This window comes from Vigna radiata, chromosome 10, assembly GCF_000741045.1.
Source record: "Vigna radiata var. radiata cultivar VC1973A chromosome 10, Vradiata_ver6, whole genome shotgun sequence".
In the NCBI taxonomy this organism is placed as follows: domain Eukaryota; kingdom Viridiplantae; phylum Streptophyta; class Magnoliopsida; order Fabales; family Fabaceae; genus Vigna; species Vigna radiata.
In genome coordinates, this window is record NC_028360.1 from 17,875,986 (window position 1) to 17,889,247 (window position 13,262).

Genomic DNA, 13,262 nt, shown 5'->3' on the forward strand with positions numbered 1-13,262 from the left:
AGAGTTTCTTATTTTGATACACTAAAGGAACATAGATTTTGAGCTTGCAAAACACTCAATCTCCATACCGATATGATATATTTAGAAAAAGCTAACCATACATCAAAATCAAACCTCTTGCACCTCTCTATCATACTTGTCACTTTTAAAATAAAGATATAGAGAAGAGGTAGGAATGGAGAGNCTGGATTGAATTTTCATTTTCTTTTCTTTTTTTGTGTTATATTTTTCAAAATTTGATAGGTGGAAGGTTGAACTACATGGATTTAAATATGCAAAACCCATTGCCCACAAAGTTAAGCAGAAATGATGAACCAACGCTTTAATGATATACCTTTGAATAGTTCCTTGGACAGGAGAAGATTCCTTTTGCTGGGCCAGGGCCAATCAAATATTCAAAATAAAGAATAGAAATAAAAGTAGTAGTGATCCCTAAAGAAAAAGTGTAAGAAAAACAGCACATAGTAATTCACGTTGCAGTGAAGCCTAAATTCTACTTAATAGAGTTTACTTATGATATATATGTATATGACAGGCTGGGCATGCCAACCATGTGATTACAACTTGGAGGCTCCTCGCAATTATTTTGTTCATTATCTTATTTTGCTTGGTATCAATCATAGAACATGACACAAGTTGGCTAGCCTCTTCTGTTTGAAAACGATCTATATCGCATGCTAACATTGTTAAGCTACAAAATCCATAATATTATAAAACTCAGATAAATTTCATATCTCAATCAGTAGGTAGCAATTCCTTAGTGCATTCGGGTTAGATTGATTAATAAAATGAAATGTTTTATTCTAAGAACTATTCACGTGATTATTAACAAGTTGACAAATCTTAAGTTTGAATAATCACCGTTTTCCAATGTTTAAGGTAATAATTTCAATAAATATACGCAGCAACATATTCCCTCGACTTTAGATTTTTTTTTTCTTTTTCATAATAATAATTTCAAACCTTTTGTTATTATATCTCTTTCCCGTTAACTGTGCTGAAAATTTATTGTTTTTAGAATTATAGTTAGTGGTTAGTTATTAATACTTATAAAAAGATGGTATTATATTATATTGAGAAAGTGACGTTGACAGAACAGAGGATGTTTGTTGACAGTTATTATTTTTCACGTGAATATCTTTTGTATGCCAATTCATGCTTCCCCCTTTTGAAAACGATGTTATGGTAAAGTACTTTAATCACTTTTATAGTGTGCTTATGATTGAAAGAAAATTAGAGATGAAGCATGGTAGAATAAGATAGATATGATATAAAAATAATATATGAATATGAGTTGACTTTTATTAGAATTGGATAGGGATGAATGTCTGTAGTGAGTGTGAGTCCTGGTTGTTTTGCACTTTATTGTTTGGTTTGTGAAATATCTCATACATATAAATGTGGGTATGATGTAAATGGAATTGAATCTGAGCCATGGAAAGTGGATAGATAATGATTAGTGGTTTGGTGAGTTTGTGCAGGACTATGGAGTAACAATACAGCTATACCGCACCCCATATTTGGTAGACATAATTCGAGAAAAAGTTGGGCGAGTCCTTACATTGAACTCCATTGTTGCTGGAAATGCGTGGAAAGGCATGGACATGTTGATTTTCAACTCCTGGCATTGGTGGACCCACACTGGAAAATCTCAGGGGTATTATGCGTTTATGCAAAATATTTAATGCATATTATTAGGTGAAAGATGACACAAAATTTCAACACAACCTTGTTACATTAAAAGTTATAACATGGGAGGGTCCATTTTATTGTATTGTATTAACTCATTCTCTCTCTGCCCCTTTTGTTTTTGTGTCTGACCTAACGGTTGTTTGTGATCTTCATATTCAGATGGGATTATATCAGAGATGGACCCAATCTGGTTAAGAACATGGACCGTTTGGAGGCATATAATAAAGGATTAACCACTTGGGCTAAATGGGTTGATCTGAATGTTGATACCACCAAAACTAAAGTCTTCTTTCAAGGCATCTCTCCAACTCATTATCAGTAAGTAACCCCTTGGCTCATTTTCAATCAAATTCGTTTTGTAGAGCATAAATATAAACTGCATGAAATGAATACTCTTCATGACTATCAGAAAGCAACAGAGAAATTAGAACATTAGAAGCATTTGATATGTGCAAGTGCAGTATTGAAGTGCTGAACAAGTATTTTGCGATATCTTTGTAACTATAACAGAGGGAAGGATTGGAACCAACCAAAGAGAAGCTGTAGTGGAGAGCTTCAACCACTGTCTGGATCAACATATCCAGCAGGTCTACCTCCAGCAACTAACGTATTGAACAGTGTATTAAAGAAGATGAATACTCCAGTTTATCTGCTTGATATCACACTGCTTTCACAGTTAAGGAAGGATGCTCACCCTTCTGCTTATAGTGGGGATCATGCAGGCAATGACTGCAGCCACTGGTGCTTACCAGGATTACCTGACACTTGGAACCAACTCCTATATGCAGCTCTCACCTCATGAAGGTGAAACTCCACACAAATTATTAACCCTTTTCTTCATCATCCCTTGGTTATATATTCAGCTAGTGTAAAAGGGGTAAAAATTACTTGATTGTTTGGGGGATAGATACTGTCAAAGGGGTAAAACTCAATTGTAAAACAAAAGTATAGGATTCTTGAAGGATAATTTACGAAACAAATAAGTCAGGGATCAAAGTGTTGCATACTTAGATAAGTATTTTCTTTACAAGGGTGTGATATAATTTTATTGAATCACAGAATCATGTTCAACTCTGTCATTGATTGATACATACTTGTGGAAGCTACAAGTTTGTAACTAGAAACTATTTCCTTCCTTCCAAGACAGAGGGTCTTTTTGCATTTACCTTTGGTCATTTTCTGATACTTAATATTAACAACCAATTATCTCAGCAGTTGAGTTCTGAGAAAAGTTATGTCAATCAATATGCAAAAGGACTTCTTATGGCATCATTATTGCTATTTCTGTTTCAACAAAAAGTGAGTTTAACAATAATCGGAAAGAGTAAGTAATCATAATTTCTCTCTGCCATAGAGACAGCATAAGGACATGAAATCCTGATTGGTAAATTCATGCTCATGAGCTAACAAATAAGTATTTACTCGCTGTAGTTTATATAAATGTTAAAAACATATATCTAATATTATAAGTATTTTTTAAGTTTTTATTGATTAATTAATATCATAAATTAAAATAATTTTTATACTTATATGTTAAATTACTTTATTAATTATAATTAGTAATTGAAATTTAACTTATAAATAAATATTAATGATTTAAGTTATAATATTATTATATATTTGTATTCTTGAAAAGAATATATAATATAAAATTAATTTATTAAATTATTTTTATTTTAAATTTTAATTTAAAAGAAAGGGCGTCAAACCATTCTATCTTGTCAAATTGACTAATTAATGACAAAATAAGAAAATCATAACTAAACGAATTATAAAGTTAAATATTTCAATCCTATCTATCAACTTTTAATAGGTTAACAAGTCAATTCAACAATCATAATCCACTTTATCATCCTAACTGAATATGAATTTAATTTATGTACATTTTTATTTTATTTTATTTTATAAATGCTTGTAAATAACTTTATCAAAACGAAATCCCTATTATTCCGCGCTATATAAGATTGCTAGCTAAATGCTAAATGCAAGTCAAACAAGAAATATCCTGTCTTTCATGTTAGAATTTATTCTTGAGTGAAATTAAAATTTTGAAATTACAAATGCATTAATCAACATATACATTTATTATAGTAGAACTTATAATCTAAAATATTTTATATTAATAATGGATCCAAAAATATCACAATACACTAAAGTTAAATATTGAAACATTTAAAAGATATATAACTAGAAAGTTTTATCCCAATTAATTTAGTTATTTATTATGAATATTATAATGGAACAAGAATTTACGGATGCACCAACTTTTTCACGTACCTAAGAAAATAACACAAGTCACAATCAAATCATTTAAATTTTTACGTTCTTATATGAAAAGAAATTATGTGTATAAGTTACAATTCTTTTTGTGTAATAAGTGTTTAATCTAATATTTTGTATAAGAGTCAACGACGGCTTCATTTTTCTTTCTCTTCAAAGAAAAGTAGTATTTGAAAATACATAAATCTTTACATTTTTTTTACGTTTTATTATTTTTCTTTTTAAAAAATACAAAAAAAATATTTTTTTATAATTATTTTATTCTTATATTATATGTCAAGTAAATATAAAAATATATCACTATATCATTACTTTCCTCAAAATATGTTCTTGTACTAGAGATTTTATCCTCATAAATATTGCTATCTGTTCTATATTTATAGCCAGTCATTATTGTGAAGAATTGTTGGTGTTTTGAAAATTCAATGATTTCTATACAATAATAGGCATTGTTAATATTTTGGCACCCATATAATCAGAAAACATTGAGACACAATTTCTTACCTCAATAAGACCATTTATAGAGAGGGAAATAAACTATTTCTTCAAAATTATACAAATAACTTAAAATAGAGAGAAAATTTACAAGTTTCATAGGATAAGCTATTTAGTATTGAATATAAAAGAGGTTTGTCTGTTGATCCGGTTCATTATTCATTATAAAAAAATGTATGAAACGGATCAGATTTTAAGTTCTTTAGTTTCTCACAGAATTTGTAATCCAAAATATGGGTTCATTCTATCTCCCATCCTACAACTGCATTAAATATTTTTAATATGTCATTGTTATGTAACATTATTTCTATGTTGGATATAAATAAATCTTTTTTATCTATTATTTTATTAACATTATGTATTTATAAATATGAGTATACATTTTATTTTGTAATCATTTAAATAATTTTTATAATACACTTCTTTTTATTTATTTCCAGTAAATGAAAAATTAATAATATTTAAAAAATTTTATTGTAATTGTTATACCTGTACCAAATATTGGCTTTCTTTTATTATTTAAATTTAAAATTAATATATATATATATATATATATATATATAAAGAATTTTGGTAATTTTCTTTTCACTTTTTTAAAATTTGGATGAGCTTACCCACAAGTTTGCAAACTTTTCAACCCACTCTTATAGGTTAAATTAAGGACAGGTAAACTCACATTTCCATATAAAATTAGGTGATAATTAAGTTTCCAAAGTTTTTTTTTTCTTCCAACTCTATAATATATGAAACATGTGAAATATTTGGATGAAATATCTGCAAAAGTATTCTTACACTTATAAGATCATTAATTTTATAAAAAAACCAATCTAGAAAAAAATGTTTTTTTTTCTCCAAAAATTCATGGAGTAAAACAAATAAAGTAAAAATTATGAAAAATAATCCTGTTGACATTTATAATGACATTTTTAGAATAAATAGTAAAATTAATTCTATAAAAAGAACTTAGACTATATTCACTCTTAAATTGTAGTTTGAACTTCCTCAACTTGCTTTTCTTTTTGTCAAATTAATCCTCATATCATGATGTTTTGAGAATGAATATTTATGAAATATACACGATTAAAAACCGATTTCATGATAATACATACAAATATACTTATTTTTATCATTGAAGTGCTTAATATGACAACTGTTTATCTTTCATATACTAATTTGACTACTTAATCAATAAAATCATATTGTAATAATAAAATTAATAAAAGTTGGTGCTAGTTAATAGAGGATACGTGGCTCCAATTATTTTTATTAAATATTTTTTGTACTACTCTCTCCCTTTATGTTTTAAAGAAAATTGCATTAACTGTTTTACAAAACCAACGACACATTAAATATTTCTGTTCAATTACATGACTACATTGAATTAATACAGAAGGTTTTATTGGACAAAAAAATAGTCTGAATTAACTCAATCAACGGATATGAATGAATCATGCAAACGAAAACAATTTACTAGTATTAGAGTCGGGAAGATATATAAAAGACACTAATATTAAGGAATCGGTAACAGCAACATGAGTGAGAGGAAACAATTGGTGTTACTGATTGAGTGGTTGCGTGGTTTCCCTATCCAAGTCGTTCATTAATGAATGGGTGAATTATGATTGCGTCTGCGTAAATTGATGGCCATTCTATTGGTATTCACAAGCAAAATGTCACTATCTATACATCAAAATCGGTGCTACTATTTTCTGAAGCTGAGTTTGCTCCATTTCTAGTAGGTTGCAGACCTGCAAAAAAATTTCTGTTGCTGGCTATGGCATTGAAGTTGGCATGACCTCGCTTTATCTCTCAATTCTTGGAATGCTCTCATTGTCTCCACATCAAACCCCCCAGCAAACTGCCAAACATCAACAGCTCATTATCATTTCAGATGGCCCATTATGCTCTATCTGTATTAGAACAGGCACCTGTTTTGTATTATCGTTGAAACATATATGTAGGATTTACCTGATGTACTCGAAAAGCAAATCTAACTCCTTGGACAATGAGCTCCTCTTCTTCAGGACCACCACCAACTGTCTCAAGCTCAGCAGAGACTCTCTTCATGTACTTCATGGCTAGTTTCACAGATGCCAGCTTGATCTGTCATGACATAAAGTTGAAGTTGCAAAAGAAAAAAAAATCGAATAAGGTAACCAACATTTGAGAATTTACCTTGTCATTCTTCACTGTATAACACTAGAAATTGTAAATAGCAACCTAAGTACCAAGCTATCCATATCTAATTATGTTTGTTTATTCGCATGTATGAAGGATGTGGCCTTTTTGTTACTAATGTAATTTAAAACGTATTAAATGTGTACTATCCATGATCCATCTAACTGCCATTTGAATGCGACAAAGATATTAATGGTCAGGAATAAGGAATCTAGTTCTCTTTATTCAAGTTTAAACGGCTAAGCGGACAAACAGATGGATTTTAGAGATCTGTGATTTCACATGTGCTCATGCAGAAATTTGCAGAGACAAACAAGTAAGAATCCAACCTTTGCTTTGTCGTTTTGCTGCCAGCACTGCATCTTGGTGGTACATTAGGCACCACACACAGTAGTTAACTTCATCAACGAAATCTTTTAGAATTATTCCGACACGATGAAATTTAACGAATTGATATTTATAAATAGGCTTACTTAAAGAGAAGTAACGAACGCTATTAAACAAATAAAACCGAGATAATTCTTTTAGAAATCTCCAAAATAAATTATTTGGAGTAGTCTAAATCAGTTGAAACAACTGCTGGTCACTGATACATCGAAGATAGGCTGAGGTTATTAAAATTAAGTACATGTCACTTCCCAATTGATCATAAAATTTACCTGGCTCACAAAACCATTGTCAAGCATCCACTGCACAGGTATGTGGAAGACTTTGTATCTATTTGTAGCTGACTCTCCCATTCTCGAGATATTGAAAACTCCATGCTCTAATCTGCCATAACCCAACATTAGAGTGTTATTTAAGGTTGTGTGCAAAAGAATGTCCAATTAACATTTTACAGATCATGTTGTTATCATATTCCCATGTGGGTCAGGGATACGCATACTTTTCAAAGAGAGACTGCATCTTTTTGAGAGCTTGACCACATGGTTGTCGAGGATCATCACGAAATGAAGAAGCCTCAGATTCTATCTTCTTCAGATCACAATACCCAAAAGCGGCCTCGCGCAGCGCATCGGCCTTCTTCTCTGGCCAATCGAAGTGTTTCAGCACTGCTCGTTCATCCACCTAAAATAAAAACCAACCATAGCAAATGAGTCTTCTTTTCTATCTTAATCTAAATGCCATTTTCAAATGAAGTTCTTATGCCAATTTGCACAATATATTGCTGTAAAAATTCTGTTTAGAAATAATATCATTCAACAATACGTACCAAATAGGAAAGCTCGTCATCAAGCCATTTAACAAAGAGCACAACGTCTTCAATGTCTGTAAATGCAGCACCCTCCACTTCTTTGATTAAGCATCTAATAAAGTCTCCTTGCGTCTCGACATCTGTTTTAATCTGGAAAAAAAAAAACAAGGAAATATTGCGGAGGTGATCACTCAAGAAGCCATATTTATTTATGCTAAACTAAATTAAATTAGGCTCTAACCAAATAACTAAACCCAATAACTCTTGGACATAATTAATGGAGGATCTTCTTTTCCCTTTTGTAGTTCGACAATTAAAAAAGTGATTCCATAAAGTGCGTATCTACTTTGCGGCATTGTCAAAGTCGGGGCACCCAAATTCGAATTTAATTGCTGTCTTACGTTAAAAAAAATCAATTTCAAATTAAAGCATGGAAGTCAGCATTTTGCATTTGACAATGACACCAGTGGCACATTCGTAATTTCTGAAAAAAAACAGGTGACACACTTACGGCGAGCAGGTGAGATGAACGATTCTCAATTTCACCGATCATGTCACGTGGATTGGCCGCAGGGGGCAGTTCTACAACGCCGGAGAGTGATTCTCGCCGGGACTGCGATTCCCTCCTCATTAAGGAATGATAGAACTCCACCACTTCCGGCACCTTCCTCACCTTTGCCGTAGCCTGCCTACTCCCCTTCGGCGGCGGAGGTGGAGGAGGCGGAGCAGCCTTCAACGCAGCCTTGAAAGGAGGAGGAGGCGGCGGGGGAGGCCGTGATATCACTTTCTCTGTTTCGACATTGCCGTTCTCCGACGCCGCAGAATCGGTGTACCGAGAGCGCATTGATGAAGAAGACAACGATGGTCTCGGTGGCGGTTTGGGAACGCGAGGCGCACGTGATCTTGTTAAAATGGACTCGGTAGAATCGGTGAGCTCCCCCGAGTCACGACGCGGCCTTTCACTTTCAGCCATTTCTGGTTTAAAATCTTGAACAGTTGCTTCAAACTGCTTGAGGTTCACACTTCTATGATCCGATGCCGTTTTCTTCAAACTCTTGATCAAAGCGGACCTCGCTGGCACCTCCAAAGGCGCTTGAAGCCTCACTGAAGAATGCTCGTCATTTTCCATCGAAGAATGCACTTCATTTACCAATGGTTTGCAGACATGATCCGACGCCGTTTTCTTCAGCTCTGCAATCTCATCCTCCAACGCTTTAGTTTTTTTCAGGTTCTCTATTTTCTCGTCTTCCATTCGGAGCTTCAGTTCTTGGAGCTCGTTCCTGAGCCTGCGGTTGTCTGCCTCCACTTGTTCCATTTTTTTGTCGTTACTTTCTATTTGTGCGTCCCTGGCGGAAATCTGGTTTTCGAGAAGGGGAACAATGGCAACGGTTTCTTTGAGGAGCTTGTGTTCGAGAAGCTCTGTTTTGAGGCGAGACTCTCTCTCGCGGAGGTCCTCGACGAGGCGGAGGAGGTCGAGGACGTCGGAGGGGCGGGGCTGAACCTGAGCGGAGGAGCGTGAGAAGTAAGTGGCGAAGGAGCGCGTGAGGGAGGATTTAGTGGCGGAGGAGTGGGGAGGAGTGGGGGGCGCAGGGGACTTGGGGAAAGCCATTGAGAGCTTGACCTTGCCAGCTACCATTGAGGTGGAAAAGGAACAGTAATAAAAATGGGAATAGGTAGGATTTGATTTTTGGATTAGGGTTGTCTGGTTTGCAATGTCATTGGAAGTGAAAGCTAAAACTAACAAAGATGTCGCTGTCCGAATGTCTGTCTGGGAGTGGGAGGGAGACAGAGAAAGAAACAGGTAGAGAAGGAAGAGATTCCAGCAAAAGAGGCAAAATTGTAATAAAGTAGGGCTCCATTTACGATCATCAACGGACTTCCCTTCTACTGGGGCCTCTTCTTCACTTTGCCTTAACTGCATCACACATCAAAATAACCTTTTTTAATTACTCTCTTTTATGCTATTATGAATTAAGACACGCCATTATTATGATTTATATACATAATAATCACATATGCACTCACTATTCGGTAAACTTCAATCAGAACGGTGAACCATCTTATCAGTCACAATTATCTAAGAGACTGGATGCTGATTTATCATATCGAATGCTTTGAATATGATTAAAATGACTAACTAAGTGAGACAATTATCTAAGAGAGTGGATGGTGATTTATCAGATGGAAACATTTGAATATCATTAAAGTAAATTAATTAATACTTGGGTCATACTTAGATCAATCTTAATTTAAAATTCATCATAAGATTTAAGATGAAAATGTAAGTTACATATTTAAAACTTATCTATCACAATTTATGAATAAATATTTAAGATAATAAGGTAAATTATACATTAATTAAAGTATTTATTATTTTTTGTCTAACATGATTTGATTTTAGTATCATAATATATTTTGTAGGTGTTATTAAAAGAATTTAAACTTAAAGAAAATCCTTTTCATTGCACAAATCTTAGATTTGAAACAATGACTGAACAATTTGATCATTATTTTATATCTCAAACAAAAAATAAACAAAAATACTAATTTAAAGTTTCTAGACAAACTAATATATTATTTTAGACTTCTAAAATAATGAAAACTCATTAAACGAGTCATCCATTTATCGAGTGAAATTCAATTTTTGGGAATCAAAAAAGCTAAGGTCCTTTTACTTGATAATCAAGTAAATACTCATTGTGCAAACTTTTAAGGCCAATGGAGCTTGGTTTGCTAAGACAAATAGATAGCTCGTTGAGTAAAATTTAATTTATAAAAAATCAAATAATTTAGGATGGTTTGATCACTAGACAAATCTAGTCTTGTTAGGCAAGTGAGTTTTCTTGTCGAGTAAAATTTAAGATTTTAAAATTAAAAAATCTTAAAATAAATTGGTTTTCGAGTAATGAATAAATTTTTAGACGTGTCTCATTGCACATGTAAGGATGTTCTTTGGACAAACTTTTGTTTTAAAAAATTTCATCTTTATCTCGTTAAATAAGAGACAACAAATATTGGATTTAAAAATAAGTTTTTTTTTAAAAAAAAAATAAAAAAAATGTGAGTGTGTGACCAGGTAACATCTGGGTATTGGTCATAATTTATTGTTGATATGTGTAAAGTTGAGTAGCTTTGATGTGTATTTGACATGAATATAATTATTTCTAAGGATGAAATATTACATGAGATGTTGAAGGTTGTACATAATAAAGATGCCATCAAAAGTGATTATTGTGACTATATTAATACTCGACTCATAGAAGAAAATATTAGATAATAAGAGATGATGTAGGTTCCTATTACCTAGCTTGTGATGTCAAAATAATTGTGTTAAATAAGTAATGAGAAATTATTCTATCATATAAGGATAACATAGTTTCCTAATAGGTAGTTATGTGTAAGTGAAGGTGGTATGAGAAGTGTGAAACTTGCAAGTCTAATTCAACACACATATCTTCTAAAAGTAGAATCAAACGTCTATGACAATGTTGATGAAATGAGAGTGAATCACTTTGATTATTAGGTGAAACACTTGATTATGATTGTCTGTGATTGATATTTTTTAGATAAATTTATATGATGTGAAATAATTGAACTATAATATATGATATTTTCAAAATTGTTAATTTAGTTTGCGTTGTTCAACTACTGTGATATGCATAATCAAATAAATGATGTTTTAGGTGAGAATGTTCATTAATAATAAACTTAGAAGAACTAATTTATGTTAATATATATATATATATATATATATATATATAATAATAATAATAATAATAATAAATAGTATAATGTCATTATTAAAAAAATATTACAAGTGTGATTTCATTATAAAAATTTTGTTAAAGTATTAACAAAACAAAAAGTTGCTATATTTAAAACATTAATAAATTATACATATTATCATGAGTGAAGAATCATCAATTCTTAAATTGAATGTTTATGGTTAAATAAAAAAGGTTATAATTATTAATTGGTTTAGTTGTGTTTTTAGTCTCTATTTTTGTACCAAAATTTTAAATTAGTCCATTTACTTTTATTTGTCTCAATTAAGTTTTTATTTTTAAAAATATGATATAATTTGATCATTTTCGTTAGTATCATATTAACAACATTAAAGATGTGTCACGTGTTAGTTCATGATTTTTTAAAATTAATTTATTTTTACCACATGTTAAGTTATGTCGTCACATGGCAATGACAACGTGATGTGTAAGTTACAGTGTCACCCATCACTCTTATGCTAAGTGGTATTATTGTAATTTCAATTTAGTTTTTGTATTTGTTATTTGTATTCAATTCTATTATATGTTTTTTTTTAAATTGAGCAATTTTATTTCTCTCTAACTAAAGACTAAATTTATTTTTTATTAAAATTTATATTTTGATTAAACATTTCAACAAGATTAAGCTTATTTAAATTATGTTTTAAAATTTTAAATTTATTTATTTGAATTGTTATAAAATTGTTAAAATTTTACCATTGATATAAAATTATTTTTAATCCTATTCTAACATTTTTATAAAAATTATTGACTTTTATTCAATTTAAAAAAATGAAACTGAATTGACTTAAAATAACAAATAAGAGAACTAAATTGATATTTATATAATGTCACTTGACATGACGGTGACACCTATCACTGTTACAATTACATCATACTATGACACATGATAATTTAAAAAAAATACAAACTAACAAGTGATACAATATTATTAGTATATTAATGACAAAAATGACCAAATTATATAACATTTTAAAAAATAAATATTTGATTAAGACAAATAAAAATTTGAGATTTTCATATAAAAGGAATCCATAATTAAACCTTATTAATTAATTAAAATATATGTTGTTTTATTTAAAAATGTAACAGTCCTAAAAAAAATTGAATCGAATGAAAGTTGATTTTTGACTCGAGATAAAAAGAGGATAATGTTTAGTACTAAAATGGCACTTTTAGCAAGAAAAAGTCCATAATCAATAATCGTAACTTATTATATTCTTACAATTGTAATTATTGAATTTTTATCTACTTCATTGGAAAATCGAAATTAAGAGGAGACCATGAAATTGTACATGTAGCATTTTTAATGAATTTATCTGTAAATTCATTCAGAAAAAACAACTAATAAAATAAATTTAACTTTTTCACATTTAAATTTAGTTTATGTGCATGTTAAAGTTGAAAAAAAAATATTGATCAATTAGTACATAATATAAAATAATTTCAATTTTGATGAGTTTTTTAAAGAAGGATTAACAGAAAATATTCGTTTAACTTTCGTTAGAAAGATACAAATTGTTTGAAGCAGTCTGATAATTTTTTTTAGAGAAGATAATTGAAGAAATACAATGATAATAAAATATGAATATAACTTTATATATATATATATATATATATATATATATATATATATA

General features: G+C 30.5%; 2 protein-coding genes across 2 annotated transcripts in view; one reads left to right on the forward strand and one right to left on the reverse strand.

The window, feature by feature from the left end:
* The window catches only part of LOC106775762 (protein trichome birefringence-like 38), a 4,369-nt gene extending 1,598 nt beyond the window's left edge, over positions 1-2,771 (forward strand). Inside the window, exons 3-5 of the mRNA XM_014662937.2 lie at positions 1,482-1,657; positions 1,852-2,010; positions 2,203-2,771. Of these exons, the coding sequence (XP_014518423.1) occupies positions 1,482-1,657; positions 1,852-2,010; positions 2,203-2,494 (627 nt within the window). The 3' untranslated portion in view covers positions 2,495-2,771. The remainder of the gene's footprint in view (positions 1-1,481; positions 1,658-1,851; positions 2,011-2,202) is intronic.
* A 3,233-nt stretch (positions 2,772-6,004) lies between these two features.
* LOC106775177 (protein CHUP1, chloroplastic) lies at positions 6,005-9,790 on the reverse strand. The gene is made up of 6 exons (XM_014662251.2): positions 8,352-9,790; positions 7,859-7,990; positions 7,532-7,713; positions 7,305-7,416; positions 6,436-6,570; positions 6,005-6,325 (listed from the first exon to the last, which is right to left on the reverse strand). Exons 1-6 carry the CDS (start codon positions 9,759-9,761, stop codon positions 6,200-6,202), a joined length of 2,097 nt encoding a protein of 698 aa, XP_014517737.2. The 5' UTR covers positions 9,762-9,790; the 3' UTR covers positions 6,005-6,199.
* Between the last annotated feature and the right edge of the window lie 3,472 nt (positions 9,791-13,262).